The sequence below is a fragment of the Molossus molossus genome, unplaced genomic scaffold (assembly GCF_014108415.1).
Source record: "Molossus molossus isolate mMolMol1 unplaced genomic scaffold, mMolMol1.p scaffold_m16_p_6, whole genome shotgun sequence".
Lineage (NCBI taxonomy): Eukaryota > Metazoa > Chordata > Mammalia > Chiroptera > Molossidae > Molossus > Molossus molossus.
The window spans coordinates 49,129,666-49,140,437 of NW_023425399.1; the positions used below are offsets into that span (position 1 = coordinate 49,129,666).

General features: G+C 46.2%; 1 protein-coding gene across 1 annotated transcript; it reads right to left on the reverse strand.

The window, feature by feature from the left end:
• Window positions 1-5,560: 5,560 nt before the first annotated feature.
• THBD (thrombomodulin) lies at window positions 5,561-9,727 on the reverse strand. Its single transcript, XM_036245496.1, has one exon. It carries the CDS (start codon window positions 9,376-9,378, stop codon window positions 7,657-7,659), a length of 1,722 nt encoding a protein of 573 aa, XP_036101389.1. The 5' UTR covers window positions 9,379-9,727; the 3' UTR covers window positions 5,561-7,656.
• Between the last annotated feature and the right edge of the window lie 1,045 nt (window positions 9,728-10,772).

Here is a 10,772-nt window from a genome sequence, read left to right on the forward strand (position 1 = left end):
ATGTACCCTGGGTCTAGAAATACACACCCACAAAGCAGGTGCTTGACTATGTCCCTAAAGCATTACTAACTTCTCGATGACTTCAGAGGCTTTTTCTTTTAGCTATTGAGAGAAAGTATGACTTCCCCACCAAGCCAAGGGTTCAGAACACCCTCAAAATCTAAAAAATGGAGTATTTCTGAAAACTCAGGGCCATCAGAACTGTCGTTCCATTTGCCGTGGGTCTCAGGTGGCTTGCTGCTGGGTTCATGCTGTTCTATCATCTTAGCTCCATCCATATTTGCTGCAGCTGCAACCTGCACTCTGGAAATTCAGACAAATGAAATAAAGAAGCGAGGACCTTCTTAGACTTTCCTTTCTTCTTGCGTAAGTGGTGGATTTCTGAAGTCCTACCTCTAAAGAGAAAATGTCTGGATTGAGAGCCAAATCTTGGCAAAGAATCACCAAAAGTGGTGCTGTTGGTTTCCACCACCATCTTGAGACAAATTTTACATGTGTGCCCCAAATGCAAAGGGGATGATGTGCAAGGCTGGAGATCTCCAAGGCATTTGTGAAAGGTGGGTCCCTATTCTCAAAAAATGAAATGACATTAAGGCAGGAAGCAGAAGGAAGACAAGAGTACTGGGAATACTGTGGAAAAGCTCTTCTCTTCCTCCCTGCGTGGTTGACAAAAAGTTTCCTTGAGTCCTCCAGCGCTGAGTGAGAAGTTATTGCCAGCCTCAATGTGAAGTCTGAAGAAGGTGCCAGGAGGGTGACGGAGAGCAGCTGCCATATATCAAATATGCAGAAAGAGCAGGTTTCATCTGAGGATAATATTGGTCATGAAATGTCCTATTTTTAAAACATATTTATTTCAGGCTCCTGAAAATGTCTGGCCTATAGCCCCACAGGAGAAAATCATTGTTGTCATGGACACCAAGTTAGACTCTTGATGTTTTTCACTGAGTCCTTGAAACACTTTTGCTGTTTGCCCCTATTTCCAAGGGCTTGACTTGGAGCACCGTAGGGTTCCTTTGTCTTTCACAAACACACTTTCAATACATTCCTAAAAGAATTTTGATTCAGTTAAAATACTATTTATTTTCTCTTGTAAGAGGAAACCAGTTGTTTGCCTACATCTGAACCTGCTGACCAAAAAAGGGATAAAGATCCCTCTCAAAACAAAGAAAGAAAGAATGCTGAACCCAGGCACATATTCTGATAGAAAGAAAGAAAGAAAGAGAGAGAGAGAGAGAGAGAGAGAGAGAGAGAGAGAGAGAGAGAGAGAAGGGAGGGAAGGAAGGAAGGAAGGAAGGAAGGAAGGAAGGAAGGAAGGAAGGAAGGAAGGAAGGAAGGAAGGAAGGAAGGGAAAGAGGTGGGTATTACCTGTTTATTTTATGAAGAAATGCCTGAAAATGTCAGCAGTTGTATTTTCAAAGAAGCCTGGGGGACCAACCCTGAGCCATGACCACAGTAAAAATGTACTTTCATATATTCTTTGTAACCTCAGTCTTTCTTGAAGAGATAATATAATAACCCATATTTAACACAAGAGCAACAGGAGTCCCCAAAAGTTAGAACTGAGGAATCCTCTTTCACCTGGCCCTGTCCATATATCACCCAGGAGCCTCAGGAAGGAGTGCAGTAGTTTGCCACATGAAATGCAAGTGGGCAACACCCTCATTTCCTTTGTACATACCTTATTTACTTCCTGATGGCACTCCTTTGGTTCCCACTCCCCCCTGAAAATTTGTGATTGTGGTGATTTGCTGTCTTGTTTTTTTTTTGCTTATTTACACACTTCTGGTGGTCTGCCAGGATTTTTGGTAGATCAAGTGCAGAACTCAGGGTGAATGAGTAGGGCACTGGGAGATATATGATCTGGGTTTCATTAAAACCTATTTGTTGAAAATGAAGAGTCAGGCTTTCTGTATTGCTTAAAAACTTATCTTTGTGATTCAAACATGAAAATAGGATTCTTTGTGTGGAGAGAGGTTGAAGGAGGGTGGGACATAGGAAAAAAGCCTCATCATGTATGTAGACCACTCTAAGGGAGCAAAGGGGGAAAGGTCCCAGGAAACTTTCTAGTGTGATGAAAATGTCCTATATATTAATGATGGCAGTGGTGTCAGAAGTATATGTGGTCTTTAGGAACTGTTCACTAAGAGGAGTAAATTTTACTGTATGTTAATTATACCATAATTTTTAAAAAGAAATAAAATAAAGTTCAGTAGCCAGTGTTTGGGCCTAGCCAGCTCTTTCAGAGGCCTGGTTCTAATGGCAAGCATTTTCCAGAATGTTTTTATTCTCAAATCAATGAGCTATCTCCACTTGAATCTTAGGTTCCTCTTTCCCCCACAGAGAAAGAGAAAGAAGAACAAATGTGTGTACATTATCCTGATAGAGAGTTTCAAAACACCCCTGAACTTTAGTTAATGATGCCACTTCCCCTGAGAAGATGAAAATGGCAGCAGTCACTGTTTTTGAGTGGTCAGTCTCTGACGTGCAATAGGGAAAATCCACTCATGGGAATGAGTCACAGAGGTGTCAGTGACTTCCCTGGGTGGGGTGGGGGATGTGGGGTTGTTGCCCAGGCCTACCACCTGTTTATAATGCCCCAGTTAGCAGACAGTTGAGAAATGTTAGGATTTGCCCCAAGGTCCCACTGTGAGAGTGTGTGCACAACTAGGCCTGTGTGCATCATTTTGAACTGATGCTTTTCTCTTTTGCATGTTCCTCTTTGGTGTTGCTAAACTTCAGGGTTCCCACATGGCAGCTGAGGGTGAAGATGAGAGTTTGGGGGTGTCCTCTCCACAGGAGCCCTGGGTTCTGCCTGGGCTGGAGCCAATTTTCTTTCTCCTTTGGGTCCCAAGAAAGCAAGCAGTATACTTTAGGGTGTGTTCTCCCCTTCTCTGTGGCCTCCCTGAGAACACAATGGAGATTACCTTTGTACCCCATTTTTGATGGGCCTTGTGAGAAGGGTCAATAGCACTTGGAAGCAGGATTTTATAGCTCCGGGGACCACTTCTCCCCCTGTGCCAACATATCCCTTTTTAAGCTCTGCCTAATGTCCCAAATCCTATCATGATGCTTCCTCTAGGATTGACAGCATTCACTTTAAGTGACTGTGCCTTGCCTTGAAACAATACTTTCCACTTTCTGCATGACCTTGAATTTGCCCTCAAGAACCTTAAGATCTCAAGATCTCGACATAACCTTTTTCAGTATTCACTAATGCATCCACTAATTTAGTGATATATAAACTAGCATTTTTTGGGCACCTGCTGTGTGCCTGAACCTGTGCTAGCTCACCTCATCTATTCTTTATGGAAATTCTGTGAGGTGGCACTGCTAGCACCAGTTTTTATAACCTTAGGGGGTTTCATGATGCTCATGGTTAAATCTAGATATATATGACATTCACATATTATGCTTAAAAGGGAAACTGCAGCTATCTGCCTATGGTGACACATAAATAAGTCTAGAATTGTTACCTTTCCAAACAGTTTCAGTTTACAAACCAAACAGCAGCACACTCTTATTAAAACTCCTTGAGTAACATACTTGCACCTAGAAGTCAACCTCTTTTACAGTGGCCTACAGTCCCTGCTCTTTTACATCTCCATTTCTATCTCTTCAGCCTCATCTTGGCCACCCTTCCCCTTGCTCACTATGCTCCATGCACTCTGCCAAGACTCTTCCAAGTTCAGGGCATTTGCACACGAAGTTCCTTCTAAGTGGACTGTTCTCCCTGCCACTCTGCAGTTCACTAAGCCCTGCTACTCCTTAAGGTCTAGCGTTAAGGTCAGCTCATCAGAGACGTTTTCCAGTCCACTAATCTAATTCCTAATTCACTGTTGTACTTCTCTTCCCCAGCTCTTATCACTATTTCTAAGTTAAATACCATTAGAGGGTGATCATTTGTTTTAGTTTCTCTCCCCCACCAGAGTGTAACTTTCTCAAGTCAGGGGCTTATCACCCTGACTATCATCATGCCAGGAACAGACTACCTGCTCAATAAATATTTGCTGAACTAATGCAAGAACATAAATTAGGTCCAAAAGAAAGAATAAAAAGCCATTAGATTCATAAAATCAAATTTTGATTTATTTAGAAGTATTACTTTGGCCTTCTCCTCCAGGCCCTGCTCACTGTGGAACATTATAGACAAACATGTAGCACTTGAGCTTTGAGATTCCCTTTCAGTCTTGGATGTCCAATGATGTGAACAAAAAGCAGAGACTATAAAGGCTGACTTGTGGATCCTGTTCCATAGGAGCTACGCTGGTTTTGAATGCTGGGGGATAGTCTTTTAGCTAACTTCTTGTTTATATGGTCCTGGTGTCCTTCTCAGAGAGGGGCTATGGTGTCTTAATTATTTTGAGAATCTTAAGTTTAGACAAGGCCTGTATGTTGATCTCCCAGGCAATAGGAAGTGAGGAGGATAAGGAGGGGCTGGATCATCACCCCACCAGTGTTCTGTAGTACAAGATGCCCCGGTAAGAGTTCTTGTTTCCAGGTCTTAAAAGTGTGTTTTGGTCTTCTTATGTTCTTAAGAAAATGTTCCCCCCTCTGGAGCAAGAAGACCTAAAGTAATGGGCCCTCGAAAGGCAATTTGACAGCTAGTTGGGAGAAGACCCTTTTGAAAAATGGAAGGCTGGGTAGTGTGGACAAATTTATAAGGTACCCCTCTCTCCTCTGGTTAACCAGCACAATTTATCTGTACCTTCTTTGCCCCATTCAGTGAGCTCTTTCTTCATATGTACCTACTACTGAAGTTGGTGTTCTTCTAGTCTACCAAAGTTCAAAGGGCAACATTGCTCAACCACTTATCTGGGTAGGGCACTGCTCATAGTAGCACCCACCTCTCACCCCCACATGCCAAAGCTGTCAACTTCATCCAAAATGGATGTTGAAATCTCCAACTATGCCTTTGCAAAAGTAATTACTCAATTTAAAACTGAGGAATTTAGCATTACTCAGATGTATAAAAATATTTGAATATTTGATTAATTCAATTTTCTCCTAACTTCTGCTTTATGAAAACTTTCAGAGTGCTGCATATAAAATTCAGCCAGTTCCACCAACCCAGAAAAAGGGGCCAAAAAGATGTATATATTTAAAAAAACAATATTTCTAATTACCAAAGAAATGAGAATGATTTAATATTGCATGAGACCTTGTTATGTGGAAATGATTGTTTGAATCTGAGCCACAGACTGAAACTCCCTCATGACTGTTGTGTTTGCATGTCTCAGGGAGCAGATAATACCAAATCATGTGCAGAAGGACACACAGCTAGGATTCTAGAGATGCCCCAAGAAGTATTGTTTCTTTTTTGTTTTTCCCTCACCTGAGGACACTTTTCAATATTTTTTCAGATAGAGTGGGAGGGGAAGAGAGAGAGAGAGAGAAACATCGACACAAAAGGGACATATCTAGTTGTTGCCACCCACACAACCCAACCAGGGGACAAACTGCAACCGAGGCACCTGCCCTTAGCAGGAACCAAACCCGGGTCTCTCTGGACCACAGGCCGATGTTCTAAACACTGAGAAAAAACAGCCAGGGCAAGAAGGATTGTTTTTTTAAATTCATCCCAAGAAATAATCCAATAATGTGTTTTAAAATCCATGGCCACAAGTCTTGTGTATGAAATTGTTATGGTTATAGAAAACAGAAAACAATATTTGTTCACACACATATAACATAATGTCCTTCTACAGTGAAAACAATCTCCTCTGAAAAGAACTCTTTGAAAGTCAGAGATGATGCCATGAGCATACGGAGGCTAGCAATGGGTGTGGAGCAGCCTTTAATGCAATTCATGGTATTTGCATTGTTCAATAACCCTATTTAATGATGTAAAATGGGAGTTGGTGGGTTAGGAAAGGGGAGGTAGACAGACACACAACCCAAGAAAGCACTGTTATTTGTTTATTTTCTACATGTGATGTCATAAGCAAGAGTTTTGCCTGTGTTCTACTTTATCTCCAATAAATAACTATACATAAATATGCTGAGTTTACAAAAAAGTAGAAAAAAATCTTTGTGTTACAAAAGATACACATTCTTTTTCCCATTCATGATTTCAACCCTAGCTTAGTTGAACCAAAAACCCTGTTTAGCAATGTCTAAAAGGGTGTACATAGTTTTTTCTACCGGAAATGAAAATTCCTCAGTTTCTTAATAACAAAGGGCCTGACTTGGCCTGCTACTTACTACTGATTCATATTTAGTGTATTCCAGAAGTTTGAAGCTGTCTGGAACAGTTCTCTTCAATCTATACTGGCAGATAACCCCCTGCAGATCTTGTTAAAATACAGATTCTCATGGAGTAGGTGGAGTGGAGTTCAAGTTTCTGCATTTCTAACCAGCTGCTGGGAGTGGGGAAAGACGGACCCCGTTTCTTGTGGAGAGCAAATTCTGAGTGAATGGGGTTAAAAGGTCCCTCTGAAGTGGGAGAAATTCTCAAGGGCCTGATCAAGGTTGGGCCCTAAATTGAACATCTGTTAGGCTCCATCCCAAAACTCCCAAATGTTCAAAAAACAGTAAAGCTGGTTTTATTTTGGCCTACAAAGTGCAAAACCAATGAAAATCAAAATGATAATTAGCATGAATTATGCAACTCAAAACTTTTTTAAACTGTCTCTTGTAAGGTGCTTTCTTTTTTGTTCAATCTAGAGCAATCATGTGAACATTTCAACATTGTTTAAAATAACTAATAATAATAACAATAACAATAATGATGATGATGAAAAAGGAAACTGCATAAAACTTAACAATTACTATCTTTAGTCCAAATCAAAACAACAATAATAAAACCCAGGCTCACTGTTTAAAAAAAACAAAAATAAAAACTCCTTGGGTTGAATTTCTATGACAGTCCAGCAACTTCAGGAAAAATTAGCAAATCTGGTGAAAGAACAAATGCCCAACCATTTTTGTTTTTAGTGTTTTTGTTCCTGTTTCACGTAAGAGTTCTGCCTAGGCAGATAGCTACAAGTTGAAGGGTCAGAGACAGGTAGGGTGACTCAGGTGTGTTGGGAAGGGAAAATTGGGAGAACTGAGAGGGGGGAAATGAGACTTGGCTTCATAAATGCGAGAGGGTAAAAAAAAAAAAAATTCACCAAGTTTAACTACCACATGACAAGTGGGACTATATTAATATATAGATAGAGAAGGTGAGAAAGAGAGTAGGAAGGGAGAGAGGAACTCAAAGTGTGTAAGAAGACATACAAGTAGGAAAAAAAGAAAAAAAAAGTCCTAAAAAAATAAATATATTAGTCATCATCCATGACACAATTACACTCGCTAGTCCATCAGATCAGTCTGCCCAAAAGCCACTGACCAATAATGCTCACCCTTCTTGCCCTGTGGAGGGCACGGGACACTTTGCAATCTTCATCTTCATTTTAAAATTGCCATCTCTGCCCAGTAGTCTGGTGACATTATGAAAGTAACTGGGTATATCCTCCTTCCAATACCTCCTCCCCAGCCATTCCTGGAATCAGCAAAAGAATGGGTAGGGGGTTCTTCTGCAGTTCTGATGCCAGCTAAGGTGCTTTTATGGTAGCCAGGGAGTAAGGCTGGGGATGGGGGTGGGGTGGGGTGGATATGAGGCACAGGAGGGAAGAAAAGGCCAAACCAACACGTGGGGCCAGGGAGGGAGACCCCTCAGAGTTTCTGAGGCATCTGCTGGGTTCGCATGTGCTGCAGCACCACCTCCTTGGCAGGGACCCCACACTTGTACTCCAGCTGGGCCTGCATGGCGCCTTGCTTCTTGCGCAGGTGGCAGAGGAGCGCCAAAATTGCCACCACCAGAGACAAGCTTGAGATGGAGATGCCAATGAGTAGGCCAGAATGCACAGACCCTGCTGGCGTAGGGCTCGAGGTGCTGCCAGGTGTCGTGCTGACCGGGGGCTCCCCAGAGCCACTGTCGGCGCCGTTCACATTGATGGAGTCACAGTCGGTGCCAACCTGGGATGAGTCAGGCCCACAGATGCACTCATAGGTACCGGGGAGGTTTCTGCACGAAAATGCATCGGGGCAGTTGCCATTGTCGCACTCGTCGATGTCCGTGCACATGGAGTCCCCGTCCAGAATGTAGCCCTCAGGGCACTGGCACCTGTCCGGGTTGTTGGGATCGCAGTCTGCTGGGCATGAAGTCTGGTTGCAGAACATCTGGCACCTGTGTGGGGCATGGGGGTTGGGCGTGAAGCCCTCTGCGCAGACACAGCTGTAGTTACTTTTGCCCAAGGGCTGGCACTGGTATTCGCAGTTAGTTCCGCTGCATGGGTCCCCAGACTCCACGCACTCACCGTCCACCAGGTCGTAGCCTGGAGAGCACTGGCACTCGAAGCCGCCCTGCTTGTTGACACAGACCTGTGGGCACGGACTGGGCACCTGCATACAGTCGTCTACGTCCTCACACCGGTGCTTGTCGGCAGCCAATTTGTAGCCTGTCTCGCATATGCATGAGTAGCCTTCTGGCAGGTCCGCGTTTGGGTCACAAAAGTGCTCACAGAGTTTGTGGCACAAGTGCTCTCCAGGTGCAGTGCAGGAGCGCCCATTGGCCATTGTGGTGGTGTCAGCGGGGCAGAGACAGCGCGACGCCCCGGAGCTCCGGTTGCATGTGTGCTGGCAGCCTCCATTCTCCACGCTGCAGTCCCAGGCGCCTGGCACCTCCCGGCTCCAGCTCGCCTCTGCCATTCCAGGACTCCCCTCGCACACCAGCTCCACTCCAAAGGGCGCCATCTCGGCAGAGCTACCCACTGGCAGCGCCTGGAAGTCCGCACCTCGGGCTCCGAACGGGGTGCTGTAGTTGATCGAGACGCTGGAGGCCGCAGTGGCACCAGACTCCACAACCAGAGGCCTACAGGAGGCTGAGAAATGGAACTCACAGAGGAAACCATCGGCTTCCTCGGCGCATTGCTGCTCCTCCCAGGACGGCTCACCTGGCGCGGAGGCCCCGTCCGCTGAGACGGCCACACACAGCGGACCACAGAGAGGCTTGTGGTCCTGGTGGAGCCGCATCCACCTGCTGTAGCTGGTGCGGTTGTCGCCGGTAACCCATTGGAAACCGCGCAACGGACCTAGGTGCCCCGGGTTGCCGCAGCCCGGTGGGAGCTTCAGGCCAATCCAGAGGCGCGAGTTGTTGCCACTGTCGCCACTCAGTAGAAGAGAGATGACATCAGCTGCCACTGAAGAGCGCACGGTCATCAGGTGGCCCCGCAGGCGCTGGCAGGCCTGGCTGGCGGCGAGGAAGTTCGCAGGGCCCCGGAAGAGCGCAAAGCAGTCTTGTTCAATGCACTGGCTTCCGTGGGGCTGCGGCTCTGGGGGCGCCGGGAACCCCAGGGCGGCAGGGCCCAACACGCTGAGGAGCAGGATTCGCAGCATGCTGTCCTGGCACGCGGCGTGCAGACTCTGCGGAGAGCGCAGGCGCCACTACCGGTCCGAGCTGCCGGTTCAGAAAGGCGCAGGGCTTAGGCGGCGACAGCAGTTCGCGTTTGCAGGAGAACAGAAGCGTCTGGCCGCTGCTTGCAGCCTAGGCGAAGCAACCTTTGATATACCGGCAGGCCAGGGCCCAGTTTATAAGTGCGCAGTCCGCCCTCCCTGGACGTTGGGGAAAAGGAAGGAAGTGCTTGGTGGGAAGGGCTGATGCTGCATTCTCGGATTACTGGGTTCTCGGGACGCCTCCTGCCCGCCCTCGCTCCTGGGATGCCCTGGCCAGGATGAGTCAACCCGCCCCGGGCGGTCCCGGGGGGCGGGACTGCCTGGCGCAGACACCACCTCTGTCAGCAAGGGGACACTCCAGTCTACTCTACTCGCGCCCCTATACTTGCAGCTCTTCCTAATCTCTTGGTCCGCTTTCCTTTTCTTCATAAATATGCTGTTATCATTCATTTCAAGGACAGCCTGTATTGTAGAACTCTGCGAAGATGAGATGGGGAGGAGGGATTTGAATGAAGGATGAGGGGAGGTAGTGCCCTGGACCTGGGGGATTCTGAGAGAAGGTATCCTCAAGAGGAGGATTTTGAGAGGGAGTGCCTAGGGCATGGACTTTCCCAAAGATGTGATCACAAAGAGAGAGAGAGAGAGAGAGAGAGAGAGAGATAGAGAGAGAGAGAGAGAGAGAGAGAGAGCGCGCTAGACCCTGCCTTAGCTCTGAAAGCAGAGTTCGCTCCATCCCAGAAGACAGAGGGTGTGGCTAGGACGACAGTGAGCCCTCTACCCCATCCAGCCCCTCTGTGGGCAGGCATGTTGGGGAGCACATTAGTCAGTTTGGTCTGTTTTCGTCTAGCTTCACAGAGGGGCAGTCCATCTCAAATCCCCAAAGGGGCACAACGGGGCCCTCCCTGGCCGTTGATGTAGGTTCCAAGGGGATTCTACTAGAGTCTTGCTAAGGATTTTTCCCCTTTGGATGAAAGATCAGAATGAAACAGATGTGCATAAAAATGTCATTTATATGGCAAAAGGCGTTGAAGAGGGTTGGCCCTGTGGCCTGACAGGGTAGGAGAGCTGGGAGGAGGATATGGGAATCTGTCAGTTTTCTGACTTTTTCTGCTTATTCACTTACCAAAAATGCAAAGGGGTGGGTCCAAAAATAGTGGAGAGTGAACTTTTTTTTTTTTTAAATAACATCCATTGCCATCTATGATCTCTCTGCTATGATCACCCACAAGGAAACACCAGGAGGGGGCGTCTAAAGCTCTAAACAAAGCTGAAGAAATTGGAAATCTCCAAACTTGGGCTGAAAGGGTTAAGAATGCTGGGAACAGGGAAGCCTGAGC